This window comes from Glycine soja, chromosome 9 (assembly GCF_004193775.1).
Source record: "Glycine soja cultivar W05 chromosome 9, ASM419377v2, whole genome shotgun sequence".
Lineage (NCBI taxonomy): Eukaryota > Viridiplantae > Streptophyta > Magnoliopsida > Fabales > Fabaceae > Glycine > Glycine soja.
Window position 1 is genome coordinate 1125052 of NC_041010.1, and position 22559 is coordinate 1147610.

At 31.3% G+C, this 22559-nt stretch overlaps 3 protein-coding genes and 1 pseudogene across 4 annotated transcripts; 3 read left to right on the forward strand and 1 right to left on the reverse strand.

The window, feature by feature from the left end:
• On the forward strand, positions 1-2513 carry LOC114425747 (WEB family protein At1g12150-like). Its single transcript, XM_028392702.1, has 2 exons — positions 1-165; positions 798-2513. The coding sequence occupies exons 1-2, from the start codon at positions 1-3 to the stop codon at positions 2364-2366; spliced, it is 1734 nt and encodes a 577-aa protein (XP_028248503.1). The 3' UTR covers positions 2367-2513.
• Positions 2514-4319: 1806 nt separating this feature from the next.
• Positions 4320-8942, reverse strand: LOC114425016 (phosphatidylinositol/phosphatidylcholine transfer protein SFH9-like). The gene is made up of 11 exons (XM_028391734.1): positions 8611-8942; positions 8457-8494; positions 7753-7836; positions 7573-7626; positions 7292-7369; positions 7128-7181; positions 6946-7005; positions 6747-6842; positions 6249-6350; positions 6052-6132; positions 4320-4884 (listed from the first exon to the last, which is right to left on the reverse strand). Exons 1-11 carry the CDS (start codon positions 8663-8665, stop codon positions 4597-4599), a joined length of 990 nt encoding a protein of 329 aa, XP_028247535.1. The 5' UTR covers positions 8666-8942; the 3' UTR covers positions 4320-4596.
• A 5258-nt stretch (positions 8943-14200) lies between these two features.
• On the forward strand, positions 14201-16074 carry LOC114425875 (U-box domain-containing protein 35-like). Of its 2 annotated transcripts, none has more exons than XM_028392839.1 (4): positions 14201-14660; positions 15189-15313; positions 15395-15510; positions 15595-15750. In XM_028392839.1, the coding sequence occupies exons 1-4, from the start codon at positions 14375-14377 to the stop codon at positions 15653-15655; spliced, it is 588 nt and encodes a 195-aa protein (XP_028248640.1). In that variant the 5' UTR covers positions 14201-14374; the 3' UTR covers positions 15656-15750. The 2 variants fall into 2 exon arrangements, with proteins under 2 accessions (XP_028248640.1, XP_028248639.1); XM_028392838.1 differs by having other exon boundaries at positions 14214-14660; positions 15620-16074.
• On the forward strand, positions 15955-19577 carry LOC114367709 (annotated as a pseudogene).
• Positions 19578-22559: the final 2982 nt, after the last annotated feature.

Sequence of the window (22559 nt, forward strand, 5' to 3'; positions counted from 1 at the left end):
ATGAGTTTCAGAATTAGAGATCAAGAAAGGGGCACTGATTCTCCAAGAGAGGCTGGAGAGATTGACACAAGGGCTCCATTCCAATCTGTTAAAGCAGCTGTTAGTTTATTTGGTGAAGTAGCCGTCTCAAAGGAAAAACATTCTATCAAGAGAAGATCATCAGAGGTAAATAACAATATATATATATATATATATATATATATATATATATATATATATATATATATATATATATATATAGTACAAGGATTCAAGACTCAGAACCGGAAACTTTCGCATTTTATACTTGAAGCTTGAATGCTTGATGCCAAAGACATGACTTTGGATGCTGGTTAATTATAGACACTTACAATTGATATAGGAGTCTGGTTGAAAATATGCCTAAATATCTACAATTCCCTAGTTTTTAGGAATTTTCGTTATATTTCAAATTTTTAGGATAAGACTTAAGGATACAATCACTTCGATTTTAAGATTAGAATGCTGTTGTCTGTTGATATTTTTTAATTTTAGGTTACCCTTTGACTCCATATATAATGCTCAAGAATTAAAGTTTAATAAGTTCCTTTGCCTAATGCCTAACATATCACTACTTCTTTTGAAAAATCCTTTCTTCTAAAAAAACCCAACAAGTTCTTTGTCTTTGCAAGGCGCACACAGCTTAGGAGATTTCTAAGTTAGCATAAGTGCTTCATTTGCATGATTTTGGGTTCCAACAATTCTATTATTTTTCATTATTGATAGTGTCTTTCTTTGAGAAGATATGATTCATGATTAGTAACTTGTGTGATTTGCAGAATGTGCTGGAAAAGGAGACTCAACTTCTCTTGGCCCAAAGAGAATTGAACAAGATAAAGAAACAGCTAGAAAGTGCTGAGAACACAAGATCCAAAACTCTTTCCGAGCTTGATAAGGCCAAAGTGACACTTCAGGAACTGACAAAGAAGCTCAACAGTGTTAGGGAATCTAAGCAATCAGCAATAGAAGCTGCTGAAGCTGTGAAGAATCAGGCCAAAGAACTTGAACAGGCACTATCCCAAAAAGCTATAGGATATGAAGCATGGAAACAAGAACTAGAGCATGCAAGAAAGGAGTACAAAACAACAGTGAAGGAACTAGATGCTTCCAAGCAAGAACTCAACAAAATAAGGCAAGATTTTGACATAGCTTTGGAAGCAAAACTAGCTGCATTCCAAACAGCAGGCGAGGCTCAACGTTCTGCGAAATTGAACTCGGAAAAGCTCCATGAACTCAAAAACCAAATTGCAACCATGAAAGAGCAAATTGAACATTTGAAGCTTGCCTCATCACAAGCCGAAGAAGACCAGGCAAAGATCATGAGAGAAAGAGAAGCGCAGCAAAGTTTCTACGAAAATGCCAAGGAAGAAGCACAGAATAAGTTGATTACTTTGAAGAATGAGTATGAACCTGAACTAACACAAAGCCTTGAGGCCAAACTTGCTGAAACAAGTGAAGAGATTCAGGTTCTCCAAGAGCAGATGAAAGAGGCACATGCTTCTGAGATGGATTCAGTGAGACGAATAACTTTGGAGATCAAAGAAGCCACAAAAACACTTCAGGAAGTTGCTGAAGAAGAAAACTCCCTGAGAAACCTAGTGGATTCCCTTAGTACAGAATTAGAACAAGTGAAGAAAGAGCAAGAGGAACTCAAGGAGAAGGAAAAGGCAGCAGAAGCTCTTGCTGTTGACCTAACTGATCAATTACAGAGTAAACCAGGAGACACAATGGAAAAAGAATCTGATAAAATTGATGAGATAGAATTGAAGATCAAGCACCTTTCATTTGAGACAGAAACCGCAAGAAGAGAAGAGGAAGAAATGAGATCCAAAACACAAGAGCTGAAGCAAGAGGCTGAAAAATCCAAAGCAGTGGCAGAAGAACTAGAGAAGAAACTAGAGCTTTACCTGAAGCAAGCTGAGGGTGCAAAAGCATCAGAACAAAGGGCCATTGAGGAGATGAAGATGATGTCAGACAGTGACAACAACACTCAAGACACGGTCTCGGTTGCAGATTCCAATGGGAAGATTGTATTGACAGTTGATGAGTTTGCAGCACTGAGTGGGAAGATAAAGGAATCTGAAGACATGATTGACAGAACAGAAACAGCAGCAATGGCTCAGGTTGAAGCAATCAACACAAGGAGGAATGAAGTGGACAGAAAGGTGGAGGCAAACCTTAAAGCAATTGAGGAAATAAAAGCTGCAACTGATATGGCTCTGAGGAATGCAGAGATGGCAGATTCTGCAAAGGTTGCAGTTGAGGGTGAACTGAGGAAGTGGCGTCAAGAAGAACAAAACATGGATTACTCGGACAATTCCTCAAGACCAATCTCTCTTCGTATTTAGAAGTGAAATTCCAAATGTGGTTTATCAATGTTCAATAGCATTCATTGGCTTTTTGAGCCTTTCTCTTGGAAGCTGAGAGACTCCTTGCACTACACGATCAATCATTTATGCTTTCAAAGCCATGTCAATCTTTCAATCTTCCATGCAAATGTGAATGCTCATTGTCAAAGTCCTGGTTTCTTGAGTTCCTAGGGAACAGACAAGTTCCATATTGTTTTTTTTTTTTTCACTTTAATTTTAGGGAAAATATGTTTAGATGTAGTTGTTGTTGGTTGGTTTTCATTATTTACAATCGTGGTAATTAAGGCGAAGAAGCTTGTTAAGCCATTCAAATTCAAAGTGGCTGAGGCTAGCTTCTGCTTAATATTGTTGTTGCATGCATGAATAACTGGCTTTTGTAAGATCAATTACCACGTATATGTTGGCTATGCAATACTATATTATATCAGTTATCACGATCATAAAGTACTACTACGAATGATGCACGATAACACACGTTTGGATAAAAATTTAAAAGAAAAAAAAGCTGTAAAATAAAAAGAGATTTGTCGGGAATCAAGAGTCGTTGTTTCTGGTGTAATTCAGTTTTCGTCAAATTATTCACAATATTTATATCATGTTTCTATCCTCTAGCATTTTCCTATCACAATTAGATAAATGAGTCGAAAAACTGAGTTAAGTACATGAAAGGTTTCTTTTTGTGTGTGTAAAGTACGCTAGTCTCTTTTCTTGCTATTCCTTTTTATTATCCAAAGATATATATATATATATATATATATATATATATATATATATATATATATATATATATAATATGAAGAAAAAAAGTATTTTTATTTCACTAAATTGGGTAGCTGCTCGAGTAAAAAAAATCCTATAATTGAAACTATACTGGAGTGTATATATAACTATGCATGTATACTGGAGTGTATATATAGCTAATACTTCAAATTCTTTTATTCTCATTACTCCAATATTACCTAACTATACCTAACTATCCAATAAATGTTAATAACAATAACTCTCATTTATTGGATAGTTATGTATAGTTTTTTTTTAGGAGATAGTTATATATAGTTAGGTAATATTGATGTGAGAATGAAAAAGTTTTAGATAAGGAAAGATATAGATGGTTCAAAATAGATGATATTTTGAGTAATTAATAGATATTCTTGAGAATGTAATTGCTACCCGTCATTAATTTAAGGAATTTAAGTAAAATATATGTTGTTCAAATGACTTTCATTTTTTCGTACAAGTATATAGTAAGAAATCAAATTAAAAGTTGACAACATATATATATAGTATATATGCTTATTTAACACAAAGAATAGCAAGAATAATTGTTGAGGTGTCAACATTATGATTTTTTATTCAGGTTTTATATATAAATAATAGATAAATAATAGAGAGATAATTTAAATAGACTTAAGTTACTGAAATGACATCTCACGGTTGGATCTTCAAATTTTATATATTACAAATAAATTATGAGATCCTTTAGACTTATTCTGTGCACTGGTTTCCATGAATCTAACTAACGTGGGATGTTTTCCTCCTCGACCCATTTTTTTTGGTACAAATGATTATACTAACATTTAGTTTTTATTTCTTTTTTGTTTTTATTTAATACCAGGGTAATATTACTTCTACTCTTTCTTTTCATATTGTCAAGGATAACCTTTTAAGTATAAAATTAATTCTTTCGAGCATAAAATTAAGTGAATAAATGAATCACTCTACAACTGAAATCTTCTAAATTCGAACCTTTTTCCTTCTCTTTACTATGTACAACTCTTTGAGTTAAATGTAATATTATTTAAACACGTAAATGAAAATTAGCAGTTTCTTTTTTCTCTCCCGCAAATCTAATAGCAGCATATACATACTCTTTATTTCCAAGCTCACTACTTCGAACGCAAACTGTTTTCTATTTGAATTGAGAAGGCAATATGAAGATAAAAAAAATATATATGTGCAAATATCAAGCTTAGAAGAAACATGATGGTAATTATCATCATAGTTGACATTTCTCACTTTGCATTATGGCATAATGCAAAGCTAGGATCCGCTTTATTTTGACTACTCCCTAACTAGTACTGCGGAATCCTCGTAAATTGTAATAGTGTGGAGGAAGAACCATTGTTACAACATTAGTTTGGTTCAAATGGTTAGTAGGAGAGGTAAAAGACCAACATGGCCAAGACACCATTGGCAACAGTATCAATCTTCAATCACCATTCACATTGCTGATCTTAAACTTGTGTAGCTCAGACTCTAATGTCTTGACAATCTCTGCTTTCTCTGCAGGAGGTTCGGGAAAATCTACATGGAATGATCCCTGCTTGATGGGTTCAACAGCTTCATGGATTCTGGATTTCTCCTTGATGTAGTTGTAGAGCTGCTGATGGAAAGGATGATCCAAGGAATAACAATTTTCATTTCCATTCCCTGAATGTCTTGATGATCCAGAGCCTTCTCTTCTACAGAAATGCGGCAGAGACGCGTAATCCATGATCTACATGCAAATTTTATTTGTTAATTTCAATTGAATAATATAAGGTTACAATGCATTTAGCCAGCATTTTTCTCTTTATTAGAATAAAAAAGAACTGAGCTACATGCTTATTATAGGGAGTGAATTAAAAGTAAAGAAATTTTCAGAAAAAAATAATACAAGTAAGTTCATTATTTTTTTCCTCTAAAGCCCCTAACGAGGGAAGAACTTCACTGTCCTTGTCAGAGTTGATGGTAAAACTAAAAACATAAAGCAAGTCAAATTATCTTTCGGATGCTTTTAATATCAGTATATCACCATTTGCAACACGCTAATACTAATATCATTCGCACTTCTCTTAAAAAAAGGTGTCAAGAATATATATGGCTTTATCTTATGCAAAGTTCTAAAACTCCTCCACAAATTACCAAAGTCCTCAAAAACCCAAACAGTGCCATTTCCCCCTTGTAATGGGCTTTGGTTATTTGTTAATGATTTTCTTTTTTTATTGAATTGTTTACTTTTTTTTCTCCTTTTCTTATATGAATACATCCAGCTAGCATTGAATGGATTGTTGATTATAAGGACAGGAAACTCAATGTTACAGATCTACAGACCTAATACCGCACTGAGCTTATGCTTGTGTAATGTACTTTTTTTAATTCTGAGACAACTGACAAGCAATCATTTATTTCTACAATGTTCTAGATTTATGTGGTGTAGACCATACAGTGTTTTAAGTGAATGTTTGATTTGTTCGGGAAAACATAACATTTTATGACAACTAGTTTTAAAGGCTACTTTGAAATAACGAGGGAAAGACTTTTATCAACATACAGCACATGCCCGAGGTTGAAAGAAATGCAATGAAGATTTTCAAGGAGCATATGCTACTGTCTCTTATCTGGAATAAAATTGCCAATTTGGCATTTCTATGACAAAAAAATTCAAGAACTGCCTAGCTTTCATTTTTCCTAACATGCCCCCTTTCCTGATTGTGATTTTTTTCTATTCTGCCTTTGCCCTTTTATATATTCTGAAATTACATGCTCCATTTGAACAATTGAGATCAAGTGACGTGGAAAAATAAAAATTCTATCATATATGATCTCTTCTGTTGGGACTTGGGAGTATGTACTTCCACCAGTCCTTGTCTAAGAATTTAAAATAAAAAAATGGCTACCTTACCTTCAACAGCTCATCTCGCCCACAACCTTGCAAGACTTGCACTTTTCTTCTTGTCCTCTCTTGTAAAAGTGGCTTCACAACCTGCTAATGCAAAGTGTTTAGCATATTCCCTAGGTCTCAAAAGGTGCTCAACTTAAACCAGTATAATAAGAAGAAATATACGGGAAACCAAGTAATAAGGGATAATAACTTCTTACCTTCCAACAAGCTGAAAATATGTATGGGGCATTTACAATGTAATAAGTATTTGTTTTCTCAGGGTAGTTCAGATCATCAATGGATGATATTATTGTTAACAACTGCATCAGCACGAAAGATGACTCAGCAATATTGGAAAATATTTAAAAACAAAGAAAAATGAAAAACTGACAAAGGTTTTCTGCTTTATTCATTTGCTCACAAAGTAACAACAAAAACAGTTTGATCTAAACTGAATCTTCGAGTGTGACTTTGAGTAAGTATTAACTTTCAGATATGCTATAGTTTATTGATCATTATATGTTAATAGTAAATTCTAAAGTTTACAGACACAAATTTATTCACTGTACTGACTCTTAATTAATGGCTGTATTACTTACCATTTAAACATAAACCTGCATGTTTATTGTCTTAACATCAAAATGCATTATGAATACATTCAATTCACAATTATGCTAAACCTACGGGACCAAATAGCTGTATCAATTAAAAAGTACCTTTATCTGATTCAGGGCCGACAACTTCAGACCCGTCATATCCAAAATCTTTACACATGTGGTAATAGGCCGCTCATGCTTCTTTGATGCCGAAGGCTACAGGCATGGATGGGTCAAAACAAACAAAAGGGCAGAAGCTAAACTAGCAGGTTAATCAAAAAATTAAGAAGCTTAGATGACTCCAAAGAGTAATACCCACCAAGATTACACGATCACGATATTCATTAATTTGAATGTGAGACTGCACATAATAATGGACCTGCAATTATACAAGCACCCAAAATATTGTTAGATAAGAACACAAGGCTTTAAGATAAAGCAATAAATAGTGCTCCAAACATAGCAATGTTCCTTTTTCCTTTTCTAGCAAATTAAACTTACAGATGCTTTGTCAAACGTGCTAAGCCCAACACCAATTGCAAAGACTGGCAGACCCTGGAAAGTACGTCAAATCTTGATCAATGACAGTAAAAATGAGCATGTAGATAACAGTCAAGCATAACTACGACAAAATAGACTGAGAAAATAATGTGTTTGAAGAGCACCTCTCTGGAGTACCCTGACAATCCTATAAGTTGTGAATCGCGAATGCCTCTGTATAAATCAGTAGGGATTATTGGTTTCTGAAAATGAAACAACATCCAGGCTTAACATATAAGAACTCAGTCATTAGCAATAATGCCTTAATAAGATTTTGCCAATAAATACACAAAGGGACACAATAAGAAATCTCTTAATTACATGCATCCACCTAACTGAAAAATATGAACTACCAAAAGAAATGTCCAAGCAATAATATGCAAAGATCAGTAGAATATACACTTACAGATAATATGTTGTCAATCTCATTTTGCACTCTCCACTTCAAACAATCGACTATCTGAAACAAAAATACAGGCATTTACAAATAAATTAATTGGATATCAGTCAATTTACTGCAATAAACACATATTTGCAAAGCATTCAATAAAAGTATAAAACAACATTTCTACTGTACACGTCTTACCATTTTATGGGCCTTGGTAGCATTCCACTCCCTTGCTTTTAGAAACCGTGTTAAGGTTTCGGTGACACATCCTTGATGAACATTCTGCACAGAACAGCAATTAAATCCCAAAAGGGGAGATAGAGTGCTTTTCTAGTGAAAACACTTGTCCTTACCAGATCTCATCTAACCCCCATTATAATTAGAATAGGTAGATAAAATCACACGCAATTGATTAAATTAGAGCAACCCAGAAACAGAAAGATCTTAGTATTACCAATTAGGCAATTACATATGTCAGCATGATTAAATAAACAATAGGAGGTGTGAAACATAAGAAATGATTGTCTTCACTCCTTGAAACAAGTTAACCAGGAGGGTTGAAGATATAGATACACAGAAGTGCAACATTGATTGAACTACATACTAGAAATCAGATCTCATCCCCCCTTCCCCTTCCTTTTTGCTGAATCATTGCTAGAAGAAAAAAATTACTCAACAACCTTAATGAAACACATATAGACACAAGTGCAATCACTAGAATTTCAGGGTTCGAATGCCAAAAGTATACAGAATCCATTGAAACAAGACATGCAATTGACACGGGTCAAACACAGGAGAGAGATCAGGATCAACAAGCACACACCCAGAAGCAAAAAAAAAAAGTCAGAAAATTTTTGGAATGTTAAAATCTGATGGGAAGGAGTATAAGCTAAAATGGTCACCTGAAACGTTCTCTGCAGTGGCTCCTCCTCAAGTAGCACTATAAGAAAGAAACAATTCAAAAAAAAAAAAAAAACGAGAAAAGAAACGAAAAGAAAAGAAAAAGGGGTGAGAGAAAGATGAAAAAGGAAAGAGAAGATGTGATAAAGGGAAGACCTTGATCCATGAGAGCTTGGAGTTGGTTGAGGGCATCCTGGGAAACAAGGCCCATTTTTTTGTGGTGTTTGAGAATGAGAGAATGAGGAAAAAGCAAAAACCCAGAAGAGAAGAGAAGAGAATTGAGTGTTTTGTTTGGTTGTTTTTTGTAGCTTTAGCTTCACTCACTCACTATCTAGTATCTAGAGTTGAGTCATTGCATTCTTTTCCTTTCCTTCACTGTTACAGATGCAGTACTGCACACCAAAGTTTGATGTCATGTGTAGTCATTCCACTTAATGTACAGTCAGTGACTCAGAGGTAGATACCAAGATTCAATGAAAATGAAGCATGTCATTCACATTCATTCACCTCTCTATCTCTCTTTGTTTTAAGTTTTTTTCTTTTCTTCAATATTTTAAAGAGTGTTATTAGGTGCACTCAGTATTATTATTGATACACCCATCATTTTTTTGAAAATGACAAAATTATGCCTGCCTTCTTTTTTTCTTTGTGGATCAACTTGATCCGTAAGTCTTAAAAATCTATTTGCGGATCAAGTTGGTCTGTAAGTCATTTGCAGATCAACTTGATCCGTAAGAAGCCTGCGGATCATCTATATCAACTACAGATCAATTCATTACATATGCGGATCAACCTGAATGAGCTAGGTGCACAAAAATATTTTTAAAAATACACAGGGATATTTTTGTATTTTCATGTTAAGTGTTGAGTGCACCAGCAATAATGCTGGGTGCACCTAGCAACACCCTATTTTAAACCATTGGCTTCAGATCATAATTATTTAGTTAGGTGCAGTTTATAATTAATAAATAATACTAACTGATACTAATATTGTTGGTACAAAGTAAGTATCTTTTAAACTTTTACCAAAATTAATTCTCCACAAACCAGGTAGAATTATTGTTTTCCTAAATAAAAGGTAGAATTATTGTACGAGAAAAAAAATTATAAGTGTAAAATACCAGTAAGTTTATTTTACGGATTAAAAGTTCATGACTGAAATTATAATATAAGAATATTATATATTATTATTTAAATTATTTTAAAATAATTCTTTTAAAAATCAACAAATTTATCTCTAATAAATTATGATCGGATTATATCGGCATCCCTAAAAAAAATACTATTTTTCGTAGCTTTCTTTTTTTTTACCGTTAATATAATTGTGAATGCTGACATCGGCATCACGGGGTTTGAGCCGTTAATTACTTTGGTCCCGTTCTCGTAGATCTGATTTGCACCGTCTGATTTAAATTTGACTTTTTTTGGGTGGAAAAATGACTTTTTTTCCTCAAAGTATAAAGCATTAAAAGATACTAAAGTATAATAATAATTGTTAATTACTTTTTTTACAGCAATAATTGTTAACTACTTAAAAAAACAATGCTCTAACAGTTAATTAAAATTTCATTATTAAAATTATTAAAAAATTTAATTGTTAATTTTGTTATGTATTTATCATGCACTTTAAAGAATCAAATCTAACCGATTCACATATATGTTTTTTTTTTCACGAAAAAATGGAATATACTTCTTGGCATGGTGATCCCAAATCCCAATCCCCAAATCATGAAATTCGCACTATATCTTCATTGTGGATGGAAAATTCGAAATGGATGCTCCATTGGCAGAACCTCAAATTTTCCCTGTCTTTCTCCTTTTGTTTCTTTCTCTTTCTCTTTCTCATTAAATTCAAATTTAAATATGGCACTAGAAATCCCTCTGCTTTTTTTTTTTTAGGAAGAAATGCCTAAAGGTTGTTATAAAGTCCTAATCTTCAATTATTTTTTCTGTGGATATAAAATCGAAAGTAGTTCTAGAAAATAAGAATCTTTTCTCTTGCATAAAAAGCGTTTCCGTACGTTTTTCATAAGTCTCTTATATTAATTTGTTAGTCGATTTAGTCCACTTCAAAGTTTTGATGCCCATATTCCTAGTCAGAAAGAGGGGGAGTCACCATGTTCTTATAAGGGCTTTATATTCTAGCCAAACAATTGAGGTCATAATTAGATGATCTCTTGTCATTGATCTTAGTTTAGCCTAGATTAAGCCAGGTCTACAACAATAAGCTATTGGAGTGATTTTATATCTCTATTAAATAAATTCATATTGATGTGAAATTATATTTTTACCCTTATAAATAAATGATTGACCATAATATTAATAGGTGTGAATTATGAGTTTCATGGTGATAAAACGATACTATAAAATAATTTTATAAAAATTAATAAATTTATCATATATGTCAATTTATAATTGAATGATAATATAAAATTATTTTACATATTTAATACATCATGAATTGTATAAAAAAATATAAGAATCCTTAAATCTCAATGCACTGTCGCATGTTCATTCTCTTTTTCTTAGTCATCTTCAACCTCAATGAATCAAACTTTAATTTTGTTCAAATTTTTTTTCTTTATGAAATGATATCTCTTCTGTCTTTATACACAAATGACAAAACGCTCTCTCTTCACAAGAAAAACACTCATCTTGTCTCGTTGTCAGTTTCTTGCATGTCTTCTCTCTTTTGTTAAGATATGTCCCCATGTATTTTATAACATCTCATACATTATATTCAATCAACTTATCTAAATCTCTTTCGTTAAATACCTATGTTTAAGTATAAGAAATCCGATAGATTTATACATGTTATAGGAAAATTAATTTAATATCTTTCCATAACAGTAGCTACACATAAGTGAAGATATCCGGTGGAGTATGTAAGAGTAGTATTTTTCAAACCTTGTTGTAAATTGAATGGTCGCTCGTTCTCCAACAACTGCATGCATACGCAGGTTCCACAGAACAAACAAGTGATTACGTGATCATGCTCCACTCAATTAAGTGACTGCTAGAAGTCATGCACCTTATTAATTATTAATTATCGAATTAAGAAAATTGAATACGATATAAAAGGTTGCACTTTTTTTTGTCCAAAAAGAAAGTTGCACTAAAAAGGAACATATCTCACATAAATAAAAAGCAGCACGTATCGAGATAACTCTCGACCATCTAATCTAATGCAACTTTTACTTTTAATAAAGGATCTTACTAAAAGAAATTAATAATATTTTTTAAGAAAATTACATTGAAAATTCACGATAAATTACATTATTAATATTTCTAATGAAAAAATTACCTTTAATTCTTTAACTAGTGTCCTTAACTATATATATGAAGAGAAAACAATAAAAGGCTTTTCGTCTCTTATCAGTATTATTCATGACACGGGACATGAGTAAGTTACGGAAGTTAGGTTTTATAAAAATTAAAGTTTATTTGTTTATGAGATATAAATCTATTTTAATTCATATTTAGTGTTATATTCATAATAACTTATTTAAAAGCATATTTTGAAATCAAATTTTTAAATAAGATAAAAAATTATCTTTTAAATAAGCTTATATATAGAATTTTTTATGTAGGTTAACATGTTTGATATATATTTTAAAAAATAAATAAATACATGATATTGATACATTATAAAAGATTAAAATAGTAATAAAATATTGTTTATATTTACTTAAACTAACTTATCAAATTTAAAAGATTTTTTGATGAATAGCGTAAAACTTAACCTAACATATTTCATCCCTATTTTTATTGCACCTGCTATATCTTTTAGTGTAAGGCTCAAAGACGGTTCTTGCCTATGCACGTATTTGGACTAATTTAACTCTTTAATTGGTCAAAAGATATTCTTTGACAAAATTAAATTATTTTTTAAGTTGTTCTTTACAACTTAAAAAAAAAGTTGTTGTATTGCAATATAACTTCAAATAATTGATATATAAAAAATATATATAATTTGACATATATAAAAGTTTATTTTTAAATCAAAATGTTTTATGGTAAATTGTCAAGTTGTTGGTAACTTGATATGATTAGGTTAGTTAGAAGTTCAGCAAAGTAAAAATTAGGTTAGTTAGAATATTAGTTGGATTAATTTAATGACTCAATATTAATTATTAATTTATTATTTTTTCCTAGTATGTAAGTCACATATATACCTACCTTCTCTAGCCTATGGCTTGCTCGTGAAAGTCTATAAAGTTACACTTTTAATTAACTTTTATGAATATAATTTTATCAATGTAATTATTAAATTAAATATGGGCTTTTACCCGTTATGGACCAATTTTTAAGGCCTGGCCTAGATTATTTCAAAGTTTGGCATGATCTGATAAGCCAGAAATCAACTTTGTTATCTCATTCTCACTCTCGTCATATCTTTTCTTCACCTCTTGGTCACTACACTTTTCTCACCTTTAACCATTTTCAAGTAAATTATTCATTTATGAACGAAAAACATTCCCAACTTTCCATCAATCTAATTCTTCTATTATTTTTACTATTATTTCTAGCCTGGATTGTTTCTGTTTATTTGGATTCATCTCTAGTGTTTTTGTGTTGGAAATGTACAATTCCTTGTTCCGATTCAGCTCTAGTTGTGTTTGAAGCAGTGACCTTCCAGTGCATAAATTCAAAAATGAAAAGAAATGACGCACAAAGTGCATACAAATATACAATGGGTTCTTTACTTTAGGGACATGGGGGGAACTTATGGTTTAATTTGTTGATCCTCTTTTATAAATCATAAAAATGGTTAGTTTCATTGTTGCTGAAACTAACCATTTTATTTTTTGCTTTGCCAAAATGGGAATGAGAGTGAAATCTTTAATTACTTTACGTCTTCCATCTCTTCCTGAGCCTAAATAAGTACCGTGAAGTGAACTTATGTAAAATTGATTATTGAACTAAAATTTTATATTTTCTAAAATTTGAAGAATAAAATTATAGAAAAAAATTACAAAATTAAAATTAAAAATCAAGAATTAAATTAGGTCAGAATTGCAATTTAACCTTATATATTTATCTTTGCACGCGTGACACATCCTAGCTAGCCATGAGGTATGAGAAATTTGTTATTTAAAAAAAGTCGACGTTTTCAATAAACACAAGTAAAATACTCTGATTGATTTGACTTTGTCACATTATAATATGTTGAGTGTTTTTTTTTTTAAAGGACAAGGAACCGTATTGAAGATTTAAAATACGAGTCAAACATTATCTTAATTCTTAAAAAAATTGAAATTGATTGAATGAGTCTTTTAAGATGTAAAGATTATTTATTTCATTCTTTAAAGATGAAAATATAAACAACTTTAGTCTTATTTTAATAATTAAATTAATTATCATTATTTTTATTTTTCAAATATAAACATAATATTTTTTATTTGTTAAGAACTAATAATTCAAGATAAAAATAATGATCCAAGTGATATTAAATTTAGTTCTCTTAAATAAGAGATTCTTGAATTTTATGAATAAAAAATTATTAAAATGATCAATTTATTCAATAAAAATTAATCATTAATTTTACTTTACATTAATGTCCCAAATGACCCTCCAAAAAATAGTGTTTTAATCTCCAAAATATCTTATTATGCAACACATTTGGGACCATCACCACAAAAATAAAAGTCAAGTTGATGTTCAAACTCTAAATTTCCTAGTCCACGAACCACATGACTTTTCACATCCTCAAATTTGTCCCGAGGCCGGTGCTACTATTCAACTCCATACATTGTCCTCTCTCTCTCTCTCTCTCTCATTTATATCACTTTCTCTTTCCAAGTATTCATTTACACCTTCAACCCTCTCAGTCACATATGGTTAGCACTCTCTTCTAAAGCCAACTACTACTATTAGTATTTAGTGCCCTTTCACTCGTAACAAGTGTTCACTGATATAAATGTCTTTGTCTGTGGAAGACAACTACTATGGCATGAGCAGCAGTGTGAGTGAGATAGAGGAAGAGAATTCTTCACACTTGCACTTGAATAATGATGGTCCTAATCCTATGGTCACCATTGGTGAAGAAGAGAACGAGGATGATGATGACACTGTTTATGTGGCTGTTGGTAAGAGCCAGAGTAGCACGGAGGCCTTGGCATGGACCCTCAACAACTTGGCCACTCCTTCTACCATGCTCTTTATCATACACGTTTTCCCTGAGATCAAGCTCCTTCCGAATCCATGTAACTTCTCTTCCTATTTTCCCATGCCCCTTTTATTTATTTATTTTGTTGTTTTGGAATTTTAGATTGTAAATTTTCAATCACTTTTTTTTTCTTTTGTTTATATGGTAGGTCTACCTGTGAGGTTGAGGTCTTAACCACCATGTTGTTTTTAAGACCACAAAAAATTATTTCCTCTAAGGATCAAGGGATATATCATATATAAAATGGTTGATAGTTTGATAAGGTCACCAAGTTTACTTCATAATTTTTTATTTTTGTATTTTCATTTGGTTTTCTTCAGTTTAACCCGGGAATCAATTTTGAGGGCTTAGAGGTTATAATGATTCAAGAGTCAATGATTGAAGGATTGCGAATTTTAGAACAAAAAGTCAAAACCCATGTGTGGAATTCTTCATATTAGACTTTTCCTTTCTAAAAATGCAAATAGGAATTTCCTCAAGTTGAAGTATGAATGTTATTTCTAAGTAACCATATGCATCTCTGTGTTTGTGAATGTGTCTTATCACTGTGTTTCTGTGATGACAGTGGGGGTGGGAATGATTCCAAAGGACCAAGTGAGTCCTGAGCAGGTAGAGAGCTATATGGCTCAAGAAAGAGGCAACAGGAGAGAGCTTCTAAACAAATTCCTCCAATTATGCTCTGCTTCCAAGGTACTGACTCTACAACTACAATGGAAGTACTTTCCAATTTCACCAAAAACCAAGACTTGAAGTGAGAAAAATATCAAGCAGGTTAAGGTGGACACCATCCTGATTGAGAGTGACCTGATTGCAAAGGCTATCATTGACCTTATTCCAATTCTTCAAATAAAAAAACTAGTGATTGGAGCCAACAAATCCCAAATAAGGTAGAATACTGACCACACCATCAATGTATCTCATTAGAACTTCAGTTTATGCCTACATAAAATAAGCATTTTTTTTATTATTAGAACCACTTACATTTTGGTTGCCCAGAAAACTGAGATCAAGGAAAGGGAGTGGCATAGCTGATCAGGTACTTCAGAATGCTCCAGAAAGTTGCAAGGTGAGCATTGTATGTGAAGGAAAAGAAGTGAATGAACAGATAGCTCGTGCCATTACTACTGATCCTTCCATGTCCCAGAAAAACAAGCATCAGCAAAATGCTTCATGTGTTTGTTTCAACTTTTAAGCCAAAGCTTTACATAATCACAGGGTCACAGAATTGCAGCATAGGGAATAGTTCCCTCAATGAATGTTGGTTTTAGATTAATTTTAGACTTTGAAAAACCAACAGCAGTGTTGATGAAAAATGAAGTGTTTCATAGAACATGACACAAGTTTATGTAACTTATGGTTGGGCTGCTAATGTTTTTAAGGTAGTCCTTATTGTAAATAAGAACTGCAGGCTAAAGTCGATTAACTATGAAAGATGTGAAGTTTTTGCTTCAGATTGTATGTTGTAGATAGCTCTATTGAAATGGAGTAAATTTTGGAACAAAATGTGGTTGGGAAAGGGAGAAAGGAGGAGAGGAGAGTTCTCGGGTTGGAATATCTTGAACTGATATTTTTAACAAAACTAATAACCTAATATTTGTTGATAAAAAATATATTGTTAGTTTATTATGTACGTTACACTCAGTGTCCCATCGCTTAAGACTTCCCATGGATTTTAGATGATTATTTGATCTGCTTGTTATATGCTGAAAATAATTAGAACATGATTTTTGACAAACTCGTCTAAGCTACCATAAAAATAAAAATAAAAGTGCATTGGTTGGCTTATCTTATTTCTAATCACAATTTTGCCCTTAACATTTATTTTCAAATGCATTTAGGTAACCTTTTTCATATATAGGTGGACCTGTAATATTGTGGGTAAAACCGCTGGGGTCAATCTAATTGTGAGAGTTTTGATAAGATATATTTGTGCGACCACTGGAAAAAAAAATATTACGCTTAAAGAAAAGGAAAGATATTAACTTAAAGAAAACATTTTTAATAATGTCATGATTTTCAATGTTTCCATATTTATAACGCCATGTCAATGGTTTTATGGTTATTAAAATGCTTTTAAATTCTCTAAAAAAATGCTTTTAATTATTTTGAATTATTTGTGCCATCTACATCGTGGCCGGCTTCCACATTTGGTAAAATCCCAAACAAAACTGGAAATATTCTATAGTATATAGGTTTTATTTAATTTAACTTAAATTTAAAAAATTTAATAAAAAATAATTAAAATTATGATATATATATATATATATAATTGGTTAATTAAAATAAATAGACAAAAAAATATAATACATACTTATAATTGGTTTTTTAATTATTTTGTTTTACTGGATTTTAGGAGTTTAAATTTGTCACAAAATGTATTTTAAAATATTATTTGTTAATCTAAATTTTGAGTTAAAAATCGCCATACATTATGTTTTTAAAATTGTTTTAATAAAGATAAATATCTTGTCTTCATCTTAAACATTATATATTGTATATTTGATTAAGAATTTCTCATGTGATAAAAAATGTGTTTAACTCATAATGTGTAATATGTGACTTCTATTGTCACCACCAAATTTCTTACCCCATTATTATTTCACTATAATTATTGTTATTGCTATTCACTCTTCCATTTCTAGAGCTACTATCATTATCACTGGTAGCAACATTACCACTTTGTCATTATAATTATTATTATCATTGTCACCTATGAATTACTTTTTTTTTTCCTTCAGAGCTCTTCTAAATTTACTTATGATTATTATTTCTATTGAGAGATGTCAAAATAGACTTATTAATCAACCAAAAATTATAATGATATACTCTCATTCTTTAGAAAATTTAAATATAAAAAACTAATCATAATGGAAACATAATTCCATTTCCAAGCCCAAAACAAAACCCAATAATAAAACCCTAGCGTACAGGTACACATATGATCAATTATTAGCTTAAAAATAAAAATATAATTAATTAACGCAAGTATCCAATTTAGTCGTTATCTAATCTCCCATATGAAAGAGACGGCATCATCATTTAGTTTATATTAACGTGTGTATGTGATTTGACTTTAAATAGAGGTATCTGGCTTAGTTATATATATATACTAATGCCTACGTGTTAAAGAGAGAAGGTGTGAGAGATGAAAGAAAGGATATAATGGATATTTAAAATTTAAAAAGGAAGATTTGAGTGTACTTATCAAAAGGGTAGTGCCATTAGAAAGTTTCTGTAACAACTGTCACTGGCTACCGGAGGCTATTAAGGTGATTTAGAGTGTACATTGTTTTATTATATTCAGGGGAAACCAAGTGAAGATTCAGAGGAGCTATTTGAGATCAATCTTAAGGAGCCATATTTGGATACAATATCAGAAGAAAACTTCGAGAGCAGTGTGTTCCTTTCTGATATTCACATCAACGACAAAGATGTTGTTCATGTGGCAGTTGACCACGTTGGAGAATCAAGCATGGAAGCACTTTTATGGACTTTGAATCATGCTCTGACACCCTCTACCACTGTCTATCTCTTACTCGTTTTCCCCGAAATTAGGCTCGTCCCAAGTCCATTTGATTTATGTTCTTATGATTTGTATAAGGAGAAATTATTATATGATTCAAGATTATCACAGTCTCAATCAATCTTCACATGATATGACATGTAATATTTAGTATAATTAATTTTGTTGAAAATTAAAAATTTCGGTAGTATATCACATGCCACATAAAGATTAGTCAAGATTATATCATGTAATGGTCATGATCATGTGTCATGTAATAATTTTCCTCCAACAAGATTGGTTACTTGTCGTTGGTGCAAGGAATGAATAACATGGTTGTTACCATTTTGATAGACAAAAATACTAAAGTCAACGGAATAATGAAGTGGTTGTTTACATTTTAATTAATGAAGCCACTAATTTAATTGACTTTGTTTGCTTGACTGTATTGCTTTTGATGTTTGATGGCAATTGGAAAATTTCCAAGGAGTCATGTAAATCCAGAGTATGTTAACTTTCACTTGACACAACGGAAAAGCAAGACAAAAGTGTTCCTTCAAAAGTTCATTGAATTGTGCCTTGATTCAAAGGTTAGGAAATCTAACACAGACACAATACCAATTTAGTCTTTGAAGAAAAAAAAAAAGGTTACCAAATAGTCTCTCAAAATGACAAATGTGGGACAATTTAGATCTTTTATCTGTTTTAGTTAATATTTTTTTAAATAATGTGAGTCACATTTTTTAAGGTAAATTGATACAGTTAATTTTTTTTATAGGCAAATTATGTATTGAAAATTGGAGGTAGATGAGTAATGGACTATTCACTTTGTAATGTTGCAGAATTATTTAGTGCTTTTTTTTTTCTTTAAAAACTAAATTGAGCCAAGTGGTTTTTTTTGAGAGACGGATGTGATCAGTGTGAGAACTAAATTGGATCGAGTGACTTTTGCTTCTGAGAAACTTTTCTATATTGAATATTAATTGCAGATAATGGTAATAACATACAGGTTAAGGTGGAGATTATACTTACTGAGGGTGACAACATTGCCAAAACTATAACTGACAATGTTAGAGATCATAGTATAAGGAAATTGGTGATCGGAATTACCAAATCTAATTTAAGGTACCATGCCCTGCAATATCTGAAATTAAATTAATAACAATAGCCTTTTACTAATATGTCACATTTTATTATTGGGATGAGTAGCAAATCCGTCTCTAGAAGGCGAAATGCCATAGCAGATAAGGCCCTCAAGAATGCACCAGAAATCTGTGATATTAAAATAATATGCGATGGAAAAGAAGTGATTGATCAAATGATTGGTTGCAACTCATCATGTTCCAGTGACTTAACAGTTCCAGAGCACCAGAAGAAAATGAATCCTGTGGTTTTGTTCCTCTTATGTGTTTTGTGCCCAATCCTATATGGTTATTTAGACCAAGATTTTGATCATTGAATTTGTATAGTAACTCTTCTTTCTTCGTTGACCCAATTGTTAGACTAGGAATGAACATGCTTCACAGTTCACACACAACTTGTGTAGTCATAAAACATGTCTTATTTCATTATTTCAAAGTGAGATCCTTTTAATTCAAACGAGACCACTGAATATAGCATTGCAATGTACATATTACGTTACTCAGGAGATAGCCTATACTCTAAAAAGGTGGTTATATTACTAATAAAAGGTGTTAAAAATAACTGAAGAGAGAGAGAGAGAGAGAAAATGTATAGGTATAGAGAATGAGAGGAGGCTATAAAAAAAATGTCGTAAGTGATAATCTGAGTTTAAAGAGCTAATATCAGTGAGAATGTATAATTATACAGTTGTATATACAACAGGATTCTTAATACAGTTATTCATTCTGAATAATGATCAGCATGTGATGCACGATCTTCCATGTGGGCATTTGGGTTGCAAGTATTCTATGGTAATATATTGCTGTAACGTGTGCTAGTTGCAGAGCCTAGAAATTGTAAATATACATGCGCAACATACATGCAAGAGCTTGAGATGAAAATACGTGCGTGAAAGAACGCAGAATCTGGTTTGGAATGTGCTGAACTTGAGATGAAAATATCTTTGCAAACACCCTAGAACTTAGGGCCTAATTGGATACGGATACGGAAACAAACTGAGTTTCCAGCTTTGAACACACTTCCCTAGGTGATTTTTTTTTAACATGCACTTAATTGTTAGTTGGATCATAAATTATGAAGAATGTGAGTATTGACCTTAAGTCACCTGTTTCTATCAGTTTAAAAAAAATTAAGGATTACACATATCTAAATATGTAAAGGTCTCTAGTCTTAATTGTAACTTACAGATTATATTTATAATGATTATCTTTTCTTATTTTATAGTTTTCAACAAATTTTAATAAATTAAAAAATGTTAGATAATGTGTTGTTACTTGATAACACTCATTGTTATATAATACTCTTTTTCTTTTAAAGTAAGATATTTTCTTAATTGAAAGTGATAAGATTAATCATTTCCTTTAGATATAATGATAATCGAAGTAAGTTGTGTCTTTAAACAAAAAAAAAATTCATACATACAATTAAAGGATCAAACTCTTATTAAAATATTTGAGGTTGTCACTCTCAACTGTGTTTGACCTTGTTGTTCTCCTCGTTATAGACTAATTGGCATAGTTAGGATTTAAAAACATTTAATAAAATAGAAGAAGAAAAAACACACATTTGATAAGATTTGCATGTTCGCTTAAATGGACTAAAAAAGGCTTGTGACTAGTTTCGTGATGGGCCGCGACACCTTTCATAACCAAACCTCCATTCTCAAAATCCAAAGGCTTTTATGTGTAGTCTCTTCAAACTCCTCCCGCGTATCAATCACTCTATTTCAAGCAATTTGTGCATTGCACGCATGTCCATAAACTAAACCTTAGTTTAATAGTGATTTATGTCACAACAATTTGCTAACAATTTAGAAAGAGACTGAAGTTCAACTCTTTGATTAAACCAAATATTGACTTAATGCTGTAGACTTTTTATTCAACAAGCTTTGTTTTTTGTTTGTGTGTAAATCTATTAGCTAGCTCCTTCATTTCTACGGCAAACATAGATGTTAACCACCCACACGTAACAACAGCAAATCAATTTCAAAGTCAATAAACATTCATTGATGGGGCATAGAACTAGGTTTGGCTAAAGAGAACGAGGCTAGAACAAGAGCAACTTTAGGAGCGATAGGTAGAGACTAGTTTGGTGGAATAAGTTGAATGTTTAAATGGGAGAGTAGAAAATTGGATTAACAAAGTATTGAATTGAAATGTACTAGGAAATTGTGTGTTATTTTTTCACATTTGTACCCCTTATTTAGAAACATAAATGAACAAGAGCGTAAAGCAATTTGTACTATTTTTTTCTAAAAGTAAGTTGATACAACTTCTTTTCTAAAAAGTAGAGGCAGGAAGTGTCGATGGTAATCAATACCACAGTTTTAAGGAAAGGCTCTTTAATTATAATTTAAATAATCTGCATTTCGAATGGTCAAGCACTCAAGGGTATATGAATTTGACATTAAATTGTAGCAGAGTTTAATCTGTTTTTACAGAAAATTATAGAATAAGATTATTTATTTTATTTTAGGTATCTTAAGGCTATATTCAAGATTGTTATATTTTCATTCAGAAAAAAAAAAAACACGACTGTTTACATTAGTTTGTTTATTTTTCTTCGCATGACATATCATCCAATATATTACTTTTTTTTTATGAGTACCCAATATATTACTTTGATATAGAAGAAATTAAAGTTAATATAAAGCAAATTTTATGGTTGAAAGGATATATTTTACCTACCTTCAAGCCCTTATACATTAATAGAATAAATAGAACATAAAAGCTACAACCTACAATGTACTACTGCATCGGCTCCTTTTTAAGTTTTAAGTGTCCTTTAAAATTTTTAAAAATAAACTAAGAAATAAAATTAGTACTATTCTCCTTTTTTATTAAAATTATTTAATTCCCTATTATACCTTTTTATTCGTTTTTATAAAATAATTTTTTCATTTGTCTCCTTAATTTTATGATGATAAATATATAAAATAACTGTAAATTAAGTAAAAATAAGAATATAACTGATACAATATTATTATTTTAGGATCTGAACCCTCCAGTGAAAGAGTGCACTCCAATGGATAAACTACATTTACAATCATTAACTTGCTTATCAATGCCTGAAATTGCGATAAAAATCAAATATATCAATTAAATGCATAACGAAATTATAATCTCAATAATTGATTTTGTAATCTACGATTATTAATACATTTTATCTTCTTTTATTTTTCACGTTTAATTATTTTGATAAAACAAACACATTTACTTGTCTAAAATTTATTAAATCGTCATCTGACAATTTACCACCAATCCATGCTCGAGAAAGAAGAAAGAAGAAAAA